General features: G+C 36.4%; 1 protein-coding gene across 4 annotated transcripts in view; it reads right to left on the bottom strand.

Annotated features, from left to right (window-relative positions):
• Nucleotides 1-15,848, bottom strand: part of ATRNL1 (attractin like 1) — a 544,479-nt gene that overhangs the window by 128,665 nt on the left and 399,966 nt on the right. For 2 of the 4 annotated variants that reach the window (XM_049809569.1, XM_049809571.1), the window contains exon 27: nucleotides 9,835-9,942. The exons of the other annotated variants lie outside the window; for them this stretch is intronic. In XM_049809569.1, the coding sequence (XP_049665526.1) occupies nucleotides 9,835-9,942 (108 nt within the window). The remainder of the gene's footprint in view (nucleotides 1-9,834; nucleotides 9,943-15,848) is intronic. 4 annotated transcript variants of the gene reach the window in all.

Raw genomic sequence — 15,848 nt, 5'->3', positions numbered from 1 at the left:
TCTGATGATGGGCACATAATGAGAGTGGGATCTGCATTTGCTGAGCAGACATCTGAACAGTGATCCCGGTAAGAAGAAAGCTGAACTTCAGGCTCTACTCAGTCCAGTGGGCTCATGATCTATCTAAGCAGGAACATGCTCCACCCTTTTTCTTGAAATTGAGGCACGATGCAACCAGAAATTCAAAAGCCACGATGCCCAAAGTACAGCAGGCAGAACCAAAGTTAGACACCGAGATGGAAAGCGCATTACTCTGTAGCTCTGGATCCTGCCCACGGGGAACATTTTACATCTACTGCTTTCCAGAGAAGTGTCCAGGTCATCCAGGCAGTCAGATTCCCTCTAATCCGTTCTCCTTTTGCCACCCGATTAATCCACTCTCGTAGCTGTAAAAAGAAGAGTGTCCTCCCACAGGATGCCTGGGGCTATGTAGGTATAGTCCCCCTCAGGTTCAGCGCTTTCTTACCTCACGGACAAATCCTATTCTCACTATATTATTGTGCAAAAGGTTGCCATCCTCAAAATTAGTTTAGCTGTAGTCCTGACCGGACATAATATTTCAGTCTTTTCTGTGGACTCAGGCAAAGCTTAGCTAATAACTCTCTGACAGCTGAGTCTGTAGACCGAGTAGGAAAGTGCCGGCAGGGTTGAATAGTCTTGGCAGGTAAGCAAATTGGATGGCTCTCTGAAGCTTAGGTGAGGTTTAGGCATCTGCTGTCCAGGGCAGGTGCATTGCCTTCTACGCAATGAATTCACGTTCACTTCAGACTCAAATTTAGTTTGATAGAAGTTACAGAACGACAAAACCTCACTGAAAACTGGCATAACCTATCAGATTACCTAACAATACATGCAGGTTGTCAAGTTCTGTGAAGAAAAGCAAAGGCACTGCACTTTTGTCTCCTGTCTGCTGCAGTTTCAATATGTATTGTTGTTGGCAGGAAGAACTGAAACTCAAGTACAGAGCTAGGAAATGGCATGCGGGTAAAGTCTCTGAAGCAAAGCTAAGGACTACAAGTTGCCAAATATCAAAGAACACTCTACAGTAGCCGGTTCCACCCAGACACATGGGAAATAGCTGATGACAGACTGTAGTTTCTGTATCTATTTCTTCTCCTTTCCTTTTAAAGAGAGAAATGTCCTACTTTAAAGATGAGAAATAACTTTTGATCTAAAACCAAAAGAAATAGTAAGAAAATATATAAAACTAGAAAGAGCAGCCTGTCAGAGCATGGCATGTACAGATCAGGTGTACAGAAAGGGCCAGCGAATCAAACACAGAAAAATTTCAATCTATGTGCTTTTTAGCTATCCTGATAGAATAACTATTTCCATGCTTTGGTATGTTCAATTTAAACAATCCTAGAAAAATCTCATTGTCATGGATTTGCTATGCAAAGGCAAGATTCCCATAAGCAAGCCTTGTTCAAAGACAGTCCTAGAGGTACATATCTGTTTTGTTTTGCATTCACTGAATTTTGTACCTATCTACTTTATGAAATAAGATGTGGGAAAAATTGTTTTTATTAATTTTAATGAACATAGGACATGTACGGTGTCATTATTCATAACGTTTTCAGACACATCTAAACACTTCTTGAAAACAATCAGAATATTTATTTTGATACTTTTAATTTGTAACTATGAGTAATACAATAATTTAACAATTTCTATTCACAGCATGCCGATGTCGCTGAAACACCTACATTTAGCTAGTCAGCCAAAATTCCTGCTAATTGTTCCAATTGAGCATGAAATTTGTTGGCAATTTTGTTCAACACAAATCATATATTTCTATCCAAACAATTTCTGTAGTCATCTGATTATGCAGTACATGTGCCAAATAAATTTTGTGAAGTGGAAAGATACACTTCTATCAAAAACCCTGAACAAAATCAGGTTTTCAGAACTAATTGTGAATTCACAGATCCTACAGCTCATAAGCAAATAAGCGGAGGCTTTACTCTCTTGTTAGTATGAAATATTAGGACATCAGCCTGCATGTAGGCAAATCTCCTATACATCATGTTTAAGGCATTCTTGCCATGTCTGTTTGCCCATGAGGGTAAATTGGCTCAAGAGAAATAAGCAAGCAAATAAGAGAATGTAGGGATTAAAAATATGTTTTCTGTAAATTTAGAGACTGGATACATTCTAGAACAAATCCATCATTTTTAAAAACTTTCTTTACGTTAAGGATTCTGTCAAAACATCAACAAGTTTTGAGATGTTAGTATATATTTTAGCAAAAAGCACACACAAAAAAATTTGGTCTCTATGAAAAAACAATGTGGTTTGTTGCAGGCAGCATTTCTCAGACTATTTTTAGATTTTCCATATGCTGAAGGAGAAAACTATTACTTAGAAATCTTAAAGTATTGTTAACTTGATTCTGTACAAGGAATTGAACATCTATACACTTTAGATTGAATAGAGTTAGTATTCACAACACACATAAAAAAATCATTGCTGTGACCAGTATGCATGAGCAACTAGATTAGGTATTTGTTCTGAATCACAGGCTCAGAACATTCACACATTGCTAGACATAAATTTAAAAAGAAGCAACAAAACTCTTATGCAAATGTAAAGATATTTAATGGGGCAGAGCTACACTGTTGTATATGACCACTGAATGAGGAATTAAATAGTGTGAAATCTAAAATTCTTATTTCATGAAAAACAGTTCATTATATGAGGAAGGAGTTATTGCAAACCAAACAACACTACTTTCAGGTAAAAGCTTTTCTCTAATGGAGGAACTGCTGAATATGAATTTTGCATACAATATAACAACACTCACACATGGTATCACAAAAGGATACCCAAGGTGAATCAATCATTTGCAAAGAAGAAAAAAAAGATTTGAAGGTAGGATTTAAAATAAAGTGACTCAATAGTTTAGGAGAAAGTTTTCCAGATGAACAGGACTGGGGGAGTGGGCAGAGAAGAATGCAATAAGCCAGCAAGGTCAAAGTGTAGCACAAGATAATGGAGTTCTTGAGGCAGTGGACGGCAAATTTAGCATGATCTTTGAGTAATACAGAAAAACAGAAAATGTGGTCCAATATAGATTCTTCTCTTCAGTATCAGGTATACCGTCTGACTACATTTCTCTGAGATCTAGTAGTGCAAGATGCATGGATTTTGAAAGGCTATAAAAACGGTAATGCAGTGATTAAGCCAAAAAATAATTACACCATGAATATGGACTTCAGGGAGAACATTAAAGCTATTCCAGAGTGGATTGGAGATCATGTTAGGCAGACCTACAGCCACGGAGAGACGGGGGGTCAGAGATAACTTAAGAGTTTCTGATCTTGCAAGAAAACCGAGGACATAAATCAATGAAGATAACAGCAAAATTGAAGAGAAGCGTCAGAAATGTTCAGTAACAGAAAACTAATAGTGCAATGAAGGTAATTAAAGTGTTCAAACAACAGAAATGGAAAAATTTCAGAGAGTATGCAGAAGGAAGAGCTAGGCGACAATCAGAATAATAATAAAGACAGAGCTGAAAGGAGAGAAACTAATGCAGCTATGGGTACATGGTACCTCAGAAATATTTGTCCAACCTGTTCTAAAAAACTTCCAATAAAAGAAATTCCACCACCTCCCCAACCAATTGCTTCCAGTGATTCAGCTTTATTATGAGAAGTTTTTCCTGATATCCAGCCTAAACCTCCTCTGCTACAATTTAAGTCCATTACACCTCTGCTGCCTTACAGTGCATGCAAAGAAAAGATTGTTGCCCTCCTGATTGCTACTAACCTTTTGCATATTTGAAGGTTATTATTCTGGCTCTTTTCTACAGTCTACTCCAATTTCCTTGACTTTTCCTTGCAGTTATATTTTCTAAGTCTCTGATTGCTCACATTGTTCTCATCTAGATTGTCTCTCCTCTGGTCCTCCTTGAGCTGCAGTGCCACAGAACAGACACAGTACTTACTTAGCGAAGCCCTTTCCAATGCCAAGCAGAGTTTGGCTTACAGACATAACATATGGACAATATGAATAATCCAAACTTGGAATTAGCACAAGGTTAAAAAAAACAAAAACAAGCAAACAAAACCAACAAACAAAACAAAACAAAAAAAACCAAAACCAAAACAAAACCCAAACAACAAACAAAACTTTTCTAGGAAAGAAAAGTATTAGTTAGGAAACTAATTAAGAGTAAAACTCGGGGATGAGAGTTCTAAAACCACCAACTCCTCACAGGCACATCTAAAGCCACCTAAGGGGCAGGTTATGAAAACCCAATGTAACCTTTGTTTCTGAATAACATTGAAAAGAATGAACAGGTTAAGTGTTTCTAAACTATATTGCGGCTCCTTTGAGTCCAGCTACAGCTTTTGCAGTCCCTGCAATCATTCAGAACAACCTGCAACTTGTTCTATGTGATTGTGGCTGAACTGGCTCACAGGCTGTATCCTACACTCGGCATTACACCTTCCTCAGCCCTAAGCATGACAAGGGTAGAAACATGGATTAGCCCGTGAAACTATCCTTCCCCATCCAGGAGAATGTCTAGTTTAACCACAAGATAGTCTGGGATAATGTCTAGTTATCCCACCATAACAATAAAGAATAATCATATTTGATCATATATTGAACAAAATTTAAAATAAATAATATAATATACTAATATCTTCTTTGAAGTTCCCAGAGTTGAGCTCCCTAATAAGCTTGCATGAGCAACATTTGCAACTTTGTAAATTATATAGCATGACTTTTAAGTAAGAAAGTCCTGCAAGTATAATGGTCTTTGATAGCTCTTGTTGTTAAATATGCAATGCCTTTACGGTCACTGGAAACAAGACGACCACCCTAGGGACAATTTCATCATTATCTTAAATAAATTGTTACTTTCTTACAAGGGGATTGAAGTTATCCTCTGATACTGAGACTAAAATTAGAAGCTGAGAATAGCAAGGGGCAATCTGATGACCTGTAACAGAGAGTTGGGAAGAGTCTGTTCCTTGATATTAGACATTATGTCATCAAAATAATGCAGGTGTAATGCTGATGAAGCGTACAACTAGTTTCATTTTGTACAAAATAATGAAGCATGCTTAGGTTGCAGTTTCAAAAATTACTCACTGAATTATTCAAATTAAACAAGAAAATGAACCCAACTTAACTGGATTTATTTGTAAAGCAAGCTAAAAAGTCCTGACACCTTATTGGCAGGAGAAACCAACAACACAGCTTATTAGTATAAACGTCAATTACCTAAACCCCACCAACTTCTGGTACAGGATTTTTATGTGTTTTAATAAGCCACTCTGATTTCCAATAGCCAGTCTTGGTATAACAATAGTTACCGGCATCAGTGCATACCTTCCAATTCTTTCACTCAAATAAATGAGAAATAATGGCCGATCTTTGCCTCATACTTATCAGAAGTGCCTGAAATTCAAAACCTATTTAATGTACCATACATATTACTTACTGCTTGCTAGAGAAACAAAGCTAGATTTTATCGGCAATTCAAAATTCTTGAGATTATTTTACCTTGTCAGAAATAGAGAACAATCTAACACCTGTGGCAATTCTACAGGAAATGCAGTAACTTGATGGATAAATAATTGAAAGATTTCCTGAATGTTTTTCTGCAGAAATAATTAATAAGTAACATAGATTTGCAAAAAAAAAAAAAAAAAAAAAAAAGATATCCAAGTAATACTGTAAAGATATCAAACAGGTGATCATCATAAGAGCAAATCTGCACTTGGTTCTTATGCAGGCAATAATACACCTGGCTTTACTCCAGCAGATGTAGCACAGTAGATACTGCTGTCTAGAGACTTAGCATGACCATACATTAGGGTTTACAGTAGTGCCCACCTTATCTCACAGGCCTAAAGAATCTGTCCCTGTTTCAAAAAAAAAAATCACGGGCTCTGAATTAACTGAAAAATACCCAGAAGTTAAGCAAAGCAGGACAGAAAAAACATTTTTATTACTTTTCACTTAACATACAGATTAACTAAAATAACTCTCAGCAGCACAGTGGAAGTGACTCTTCAAAAGTGATTTATATTTTGGGGAAAAAAATGTTGCCTAAAGGAGACTTAGAATATGAAGGTAGCCTAAATGATTTAGCTTTTAAGATATACTGAGCAGCAAAAAGCAACCAGGTCTGGAAATGGCTTAGATGTCTAGAAAAAAGAAATGAAAGGAATAAAAAACATTTTAACACTGAGGGCACTGAGTGTCAAGAAGCGTTGTATCTATTGATCTATGATGCTACTTTAATTTTTTATGATTCTGGTATGGAAAAAATTATGGTAGTATCGCAAAATATCACAATTTCCTCAAACTCTCTGGACAGGGTGCTTCTGGTGTTTTCTTATTCTGCTTTTTAACAACCTGTGCTATGTGAAACTGCTAACAAGGGGACCTTAGGAAATCTTTCTCTTCTTTTACCTGCCCCTGGGGCACTGGCCACTTCACTGTAGCCCCCTTGACTGTTCCCCTCTTGGGGTCCAGAGGTTCACTGTCTTCCAGACTTCCCTTCCCCTCCTCCACCAGAGTAACTTTAGGCCGCCCTTGTTCTTCCCAAAAGGGAGATGGAAGAGTGCAAGTCTTCCCTTGTAAGAGGTCATGCAGATTCCATCACTTCTAAGTGGGGAAACGGCAATCGTAATGGAACCAGATGAAGATGCAGATTAGGGCTGGCATGGGTTAAATAGGATAATTGTGCACAAGATCAGTATCATGAATATCATGCCACAGCAGGAGTAGGTATTGCTTCACAGATTTAGAATTAGGATACTACCGTGCTACCAATATCATTAGCAAGATAGTAGTTGACGTGATACCAAGAAGGAAGGAGGACAAGGGAAAAACTAAGTTTGATTTCTTCTGTGTTAAGTTTAAGCTGACAATAAGATAGTTGATATAAGGCCAACATGACAGAACGGATGACAAGATAAGACTTGTTAATGTCATGTTGTGAATCAGTTACACAGAAAGGCAGCCTGAAGAGGTAAAGATTGATGAATAATATGGTTTAAATTGGGAAGAGCAAAGGCTATTGCCAGTGCTTGAAAACCCACTCAGACAGCAGGACACAGAAGGAATATGATGCAGATTAAAGTTTTCTGAAGGACTTAGTATCAAGATACTGTCACTTTGTTGGCAAAACATTAAGATAGATAGACTGGCAGGTAAAGACTCCAAAGCACAGAGAGAGCCCAAAATAACAGAGATTCAACTCTTTCCTGTAACGTATTCAGGATTTTACTTTAATCTGTTGTAAATTGCTGCTAACTGAAAATAGACCCAAATATTACCAGTTGTATTGTAAGTATGCAAACTAGGCAATCATTTTGAGTACAGTTTCCATACTCATCTTTTTAGATATGTTTCCCAAACACTGGGCAAAAAAAGCCATACTACTGCAAACTAAAACTCTACGGTGAAACAGTTGTTCTGGATATCTACAAATAAATGCAAATAATAAAATAAAAGCTAACCAAATGGCATACTGGAATTACCATGTAGATAGTTGTAGGAATATTGACGTGTATCAGACCATCAGTATTAATATAGAACACCAGCTGTACAAAACAACCATCAAGTAGGCCAGATGACATTAATGAACAGCAGTCTTACTATGCAGTTGAATGGGAGACTTGCAGTAATGTTTGGAACAGTTCAATGACATTACACTCAAAGGACCCATGGATCAATACATTGTCATTGGAACTGCCAGAGCTATTACAATGTCAATAAAAGTGAGGTGAGGGAATGCACTACACCACCATTAAAACTGGAACCCCTGGCATATCAGGGCAAGATCTTCACAACACTGGTGGAACATTTTGAAGAGTGTTATTCTATATTCCTCATTTTTACCAAAAGATCGCTAACTTTAAAAGATCCCAATAGGGATAAGATATCACAGAATTATTAAGATAGTTTAACGGTTCTAACTTAATACAAGAAAATGAAGCTACTTCATACTATCCTATTGTTTAAGCATCGCATCCTGGAAATACATGTGTGATCCAAATTCCCTTCAGTCCGAAAGAGAGCTGAGAATGAAGAACAGAATGGCAACTACAACTTTTAGTGTCCTTTTGCAAATTGAGGGTAGACTGGGAATAGAAGCTTAATATAGCTCTTTCTTACAGAATATACATCAAAGGACAATCAATACCCTGAATCACATTCATTTAATCCTCAGCACTATGCTTTGTTTTGATATAGATCAGTATATTGTAATTCCAAGGAAACTTTGAATGGACTTCATTCTGTGTATAACTCTGTATTAATTAGGAAAAACCACTATGTATACTGAATACTAAACAATTACTAGAAAATGCTAGGCTAGAAAGAAAAAGCTAATAAAAACTGTAAAATATAATTAAAATATTTTAGCATCTACCTCTTTTAGTGCTAAATAAAAGATATGAGAAAAGAAAATGTGGCAATTAGCTTGGGATGTTTACTTCTAAAGTTTAATTAAATAATCAGTATGTAGAGAATTAGAGTTGGGATGCCTCAGCTCCCACTCATTGCTTCCCTCTGAAAAGACAACAGAGAAAATGTTCCCAGATGCCAGTGCAGAAACAATGAAAACATATTCTAAAAAAGTTAACTTTTAACTAAAGTGTAATGTGTCCTCAGCCTGGGGAACCGGAGAGGTCTTCTGTTCCAAGATAAAAGGAGACAGAAGTATGGTGATATTGGTGAAGAACGTGGGGGTTCTGGTATTTGGTCAGAAAATAACACAGCTTCTTCAAAGAGATATGGCATTTTTATTCACTATCTATTCCAAGTATTTAAATTATGCCAGCAAGAACAATTGTGATAGCTTCCTATACAGTAGTAGGACAGAGCGCCTCAATTTGATAAGTACTCAAGAGCTGATTCTTTTTCTTTCTGCTATGAATCTGTTTTTCACATTGCTCACTTCACCATGAACCTTAGAGATTTGATAGAGTGTATTTAATCTTCCATTGAAAGAGGCTATTGAGAAAAGTAAGAGAAGCTTTGAATTTAAGAGGAATTGGCAGCAATGAAAAGAAAAGTACAATCTTGAAAGATTTCAGAGCTATCACACCTCATTCCCGGGTCCCACCATAAATAAGATAAAGTAATAACTGTAAACACAATATTGTAAATAAAAGTAAAGGAATAGAGGATTACGATCTACCAAAAGCCCAACTTAGATTAGATATTCATTATTATCCACATATTGTAAATCTCCCTCTATTTTCAGGTGAAACTTCCAGAATCCATTTCATGCATTATTACACCGTTCCAATAGCACATTGCCTTGCATATTATTATTTCTTTTCCAATGTGCTGCAATTACAATAAAAGAATGCAGTAATGTAGCCATTATCTACAAACAATATGCAGTATCCTCTGTATTCTTTAAACCTGTACATATAGAACACAACACTGAAATTCGACTCACAGCTGCTTAATTTATTTGTTTGTTTGTTTGCTGTAATCTCTGTTAATTAAGATAGATGTTAACTAGGGGGCACTGTATACCCTAAGGACTGAGCATGAGGTTTGCTCCCTCCTTAATGCCTGGGTCTTGCATTCCTTCAGCACACATCCATCACGACAGGACTGCCAGGTGAGCTGGCTGTCACTCCAGCCCAGGCTAATAGATTCTCCAGTGGCTTTTGTTACAGCTCATGTCAAGCTATTAAAACTCTGCGCCTTGAAAATGGCATAACATACATAGCTGAGACTTGTCAGCTCCAGGTAATCAGACGCTGCTTGGTTTCAGAAGCAGATGCAGATGAGACTAGCAATATAAATATGCAAATCACAATGGTCCCTTGTCAGCACCACTGTTCCTACCTCTAATGGCCCTCGTAGAAAGTCTGTTTGCTCAGCTCCTACTTCCAGTGCTACATCGACAGAAGCAAAGGGGCGGCTGGCCATCTGCTGTCGCTCCCGCATAAGTTGCTGATGAGGAAAAAATGATGTTTTAACAAAACATTAAAAAAGGCACCAGATATTAGTCTGCCCTACTATACCTCCCATTAAAACATAAGAATGCAAATAGCATGCAAATAGTTATATTTGTAATATTAAAGGGAGAAAGTTATACCAAATTATGATCATCTATATTTACTCAAGAACTGAGCCCAGAGGGCTTATGTTGTCTACAAATGGTCTTTCAGCTTGAACTCTAATGAAATCTCCAAATGAAAGCTTCCCTAACTGACTGTTCGCTCTAAATAACTTTGCTATTTGTGCAAGTTGCAAGCAAATATGGGAAATGGTTGGTAAAAATAGTTGAAGTCTAATTCCACCGATAATGCATGCTTTAGAACACCTGCCAAGAACAAGTCCACTTGGCCTTCGAATTTTCATATTTCACTACGAAGCCAGACGGAGTTCATACTGTCAGGGCTCATAATTTTATGCAGTATCTTTCCTGCAGTTACTTATATATGAAGAATAACGTGTCAGGATTGGGAAGCCTGCATCAGTGTATTTGAATACAATCAGTTGTGCTCACAAGGCTTGTAGAATCCCTTCCAATCATACCACTATGCACAGAAGTCCCAAACAAAACCACAAAGCTAACTCATATTTCTTCCTCAATCTGTAATTATAATGCTTATTAAACCACAATGAATAAAAATGATGACCAGCACTAGATATTACAGATCTTACTTTACTGGTTCAGTGCAACTAATAAAAGCATTATTAAATATTTAAAGTGAATGAGTCGTGCAATTAAAGTCGTGTGCTCCTTCAACTGAACAGGACGTCACAGCATCTTGAAGAGACAAAATGCTTGCAAAAATGTTTTATTGGAAAAGAGCTAAGTTTCATTTTCTAAGTGTTTTTCTCCCTGTTATATCTCTGGAAATCTTAAAACATTAGAAACACGTATTTGAATGTAAATGACACTAGCACTGTGACGTACTGTTCATAAAAGCCTTTGAAATAATAAAAGGTATGCAAACAAATATTTGCTGTCAGCTTACTAATAAACACTCTTGATTTAAGGTCTGTTACAAAGAAACAAGCTCATTTTGTAATACTTCTCATGCATTTTTTCTTGACTTGCATTTTAAGATTGTCTATAGAAATCCAAAGAAGCACTTGTAGCATTAAAATCAAAACAGTTTAGTAGTCTCCTAATGCATACCCTGTACATTCCTAAGTCCTTGTTTTTATAAACATGCAGTGTACTTGTCAGTGAGCACCTGTGCAAATGGGCTCTCAGTATATCATACAAAGAGGACAATTGATATGTCTGTGGGTGAAACTGCATATTTTATATTCAGATTAAATAAAAGACTAGTGTAAGTATCTAGATGGTTAAAAACTACATTTTTAACCCTTCCTTCAGAAATGAAACTGGTAGTCTCTGTATATTGATTTACATCAGCACTGATTTGGCATCAATACAATATATTAATAGATTTTACAACCAGAAAGAACTACTATGACCCTCCAGTCTTACCAACAACTTGACAAAGACCACAAAAATGTAAGCCATAAAATACTGAGTCACTACATGCTAAAATGACTATATGTAGCTCATTCTCTTCCTAAAATAACAAAAATTAAAGAAAACAATGTTATTAGAGCAGTCCTGCCATATGGAACTCATTACAGTATTGTAAGTCTACAGAGCTATTGGCAAATGCTTACTTTTTAATGGGAAACCAAACATTGTTTCAAACAAATAGAATTGCTTGGGGAAAGTACTTAAATGAGCAGAATAACCCACGCTCCAAATGCACAAACAATTATTTAAAAGGTTTACTTAATACAGACTATAAAGGAATGTATCTTTGGTATGCTCTCTGTGTTTTAAGGCTAGCAGTTTTCTTCACCTCTGCTTCTGGTCATGTGTTCAGTAAAACCTTTTTATTCACAAGGTAGTCACTGTAATTTTGATACTCTGTCATTCGAGAAGAGTACTGTGAAGAGACTTAATTAGCTCTGTAAACAAGAACGAAAACTTGAAAATGTTCAGCTGCCCATGAAGCACTACTAGGTTTAGCAGCTGAGCACTTGCACATCAAAGAAAAGTGCTCTATTCAAAATACTGCTTCTTTCTGTTCAGCATTTTAAAGCTCCCTGTAGGGTGCAGAACAGGAAAAATAAGTAGCAATGACGAGAAATACAAGAAGATATTATGATGTTGAAAATCAGTTTTGTGACTGGAAAAGGTCTCCAACTCCCACCATCTGACACTGCCTGGGTACCAAGACTGGGACAAAGGCAAAGTTCCAGTAATAGAAAAACTTGAGTTGGGTTATTGCATGGCAGGTGGCATTCAGGTGTGACACTGTGCTCCAGTCACACGCTCTTTTCACGTGGCCCATACAGAGATGGGGAAATTCCTGTAATTCAGCCATGGGCCAAGAAACGGGGAAACTCTCTGAATATGAGTATTACCGGAAGAGTGAAAAAAATCTTCTTTTCCTTTTTCTCAGAAGCCAAAGAAATAATAATAATAATAATAAAACACACACAGATTTCATCATAGCTGAGGTAGAAAAAACATGGGATAGTGGAAAGTGGAACTATGCTGGTGTTACTTACATACTCATATCCCAAAAAAAATTATTGCATTTAAAAATCAGACAAACAAAAAGTAAATGCATATTTCTTCCATAATTAGGGATATTTACTTGGAGACAAAGAATAGATGGACACTATTAACATGTAATATTTGAATATTTTATCACACATTTAATTTATAATATTCAGAATTAAGCACATGCCTAATTATTCACTTAAAACTATGGGAAATTCAAAACATTACTTTCTCAGAATAGGACTAAGAAATTCAATGAGCATTTATCTGACTGAGCAGACAACCGATTTCAAGGTCTACCGTAATTTTAAATCTCATTAAGTACAAGAATATTGACAAGATTAATGTTTTAAGCATCTCTATTATTTTGCAGCAATTTCAAAGTATTAATTTATATCCTGTGAAAGAGTTTTTCTTGTAAAATATAAAATTCTATTTGGCATCAGTGAAGAACAGTAGGATGTTAGGATACTATAAATTAGTTCAATTCCTCACTCAAAACCCATATAATTTGAGAACATTTCTTAAAAAACCAACCATTTTGGCATAATTAGTCCTTTGTCATGGAAATATACATTTCACCTGATTCTCCATGGACACGTAGACATCTTTGCCCATAGATTATGTTAATTGTGAGTTTTGGTGTGCTAGTCGAATAAGTACCTTTGAAATAGGACCTGCTTCCCCATCTAGAAGTAAATCACAGGAAAGTATTTGCCTGGGTATACAATTCAATTTTACCATTGATCAAAAAAGTTCTCATGGGGGATACTTCTCCTCTGATCAATGCAGTTTGGAGTGAATTAAAATGTTCCACAGCATCTTGTATAATCTTCTATAAGAAAATTTATTTGTTGTAAAGTTCTTATTTAAGTAGAAATGTCTTTAATTTTTTTTCTTTTGGTTGATAACATTTAGACTTACTTTCAAAATATTTTAACGCCCCTATTGTATTCATGTACAATAAAACACTCAGTGCAAAATATATATTACCATATTACAATGATTTAACATTAACAGAATAAAACATTTCAGCAATCCCAGGCTGACATGTTTTTGAATTTTTTGTATTTTAGGAAGTGTTACCATTTTGCTTCTTTTTCCTACTTAAAAGACTTTTTTTTCTTTTCTTCTTTCCACCCCCCACCCCCCCCACCCCAATTTTTCAGACTTGGTCTGTTATGTGGAATGGGATACTATTCTTCTGACTAGCACTGCTTTTTCTATGCTCTTCTCTTCACCTTCCAGCATAACTGTCCTAGAAAAGCCCTAACTGAAAAAAACCTAATAAAGTATATGAGATGTTAGGAACTAGGACAGGTGTACTTTCTCTTTGTTATACAGTTAACAAGACATTCTTGAGGGACTGATAGGTTAGGATGGTTGAAAAGGATGAGACCAGTTTAGTGCCATAATAGGATGAACAGAAAAAATCCTTTCAAAGGTCTTTCTGTTGCTGTTTGGCACCTTTATGGGCTAGTTTAGCCCTTGGCAAGCAAGGGACACGTCAGTGTGCCATAAAATATGCACAGACAAGTGTGCATGCCCAAGTTCATGGAGCAGCTTGACAGTTAGGGCAGGTATAAGAGGTGGCAAACACTTGTAAAAATATTAGCAAGACTTCTGACTGCCAGACCAAAAAAGTTTTCCTTTTGGCTGCTTAGAGCCAGGCAGTCTCAGTACACTATTTCAGAAATAAGGAAGGATATGGCAGTTGAAAGGGTGCCTCTTATTTTAACAACAGCAACAACTGCCTAGGTTTTCTAGGTTTTCTTCCTTCACATCTTAGATTTTCTTTTGTTTGGTTGGTTTTTTCCTAGATCAGGTCACTACCAACATTGTACCAGGACATCTATGACTTAGTCAAGGTGAGTATTCAAAACCACCAAGAATGGTAATTCTACAATCTCTCTGGCAACTGCTGCCCAGTCCAGTGCTGCACTACCCTCCTAGTGACAAAAATTTTTCCAAATGTCTAATCTGAAATTCCTATTCTGCTTATTCATCATCCAGCTTTTACCTGTCTGTAGTTACAACTTGGTCTCCTCCTCTCCTGTTTCTGTGCTGTCAACTGCTAATGTGAATAACACCAAAGGCTACAAAAAAAGTGTTAACCACACCAGGCATTAAATCTGAGTTTTATAGGAAAAGTGTTTGCAATGAGGAAAAATGTCAAAACCTCATGGAGAGTTGCATTGACTAATTTCTGATCACATTGCATTTGACAGACTCCAAGGATTAAAAAAAATTAAAAATATATGTAAATGGACAGCCCTGCAAAAACAGTCTCTATAAGCAGTGCAATTCAGTCATTGATCACATATTCCTGAGGTTTCTTATTGCTTTATCTAATCAACAGAAGTAACTTAAATAGGTTTAAATGACTACACGGATCTGAGTGGACCACAGGCATTTTAGTTAGAAACACAATTTAATTCTTTTCAAAAGTCTTAAATTTTCATCCTCAAACTGAATCATACCTAGTGGTATTTCAGTGAAGCTCTGATTATTTAATTTAATAATTTGCACAAAACAAAGATTGCCTTCTTTAACTTTTCTTATTGTAACTCTTGGCGTTGCAAATCTGTTCAAATTAAATTAGCTAGTTACATAGCTGGAAAGGAGAGAAATTTCTCACTTACATGTTGAATAACCTATTTGACTTGGTTAATTTCCAGGTCAGCTGATTTCACTGGAAAGGTATATCATAGTCATTAACATATTTTTTTAGGTGAAATAAGCTCACCACTCCATGACTGCAGGAGATACAGTGATTTTAAGAGATGGACAAAAGCCGCCTTAGGAAACCAAGCAGGAGGAATAATCATACTTATGCCAGTAGTTTGACAATCTGGCTTCATTCATCCTCTCCGTCATGAACTTCCTAAATAATCCTGGTCACTTGCTTTCCTTGTGCCTCATTTCCCATGCTGTTAAGTGGAAAGTGCCCTGACACAAGACTGCATCCAGGCAGGCAATGAGATATTACAATGATGGACATAGTATAACATGCTATTTGCAGTGCAAAACAGACTCTACGGAAACTTCCTAAGATATCAGGGCCTATTCCATGCCACTTTCTTTTTAAATTGCCTAAAGAAAAAGTGCTCTCAGGTGTGTTCAAAGGTCTGCCATGGGAAAAAAAAATGAGAGGAGTTATACTTCTTGTCCTAGCTTTATACTGAATAAAATGAAGGGTTATTTAAACTAGACATAGTCCAGCAAACAACAGCTAAGACATACTTAAAATACAGTGTACACATCCCAAAAAATAACAGTTCCAAAAGGTCAAGTTTTTATGTAT

Source organism: Accipiter gentilis, chromosome 9 (genome assembly GCF_929443795.1).
Source record: "Accipiter gentilis chromosome 9, bAccGen1.1, whole genome shotgun sequence".
NCBI lineage: Eukaryota > Metazoa > Chordata > Aves > Accipitriformes > Accipitridae > Astur > Astur gentilis.
The sequence above is the reverse complement of the archived record's forward strand: the minus strand, read 5'-3'. Positions and strand labels throughout refer to the sequence as shown.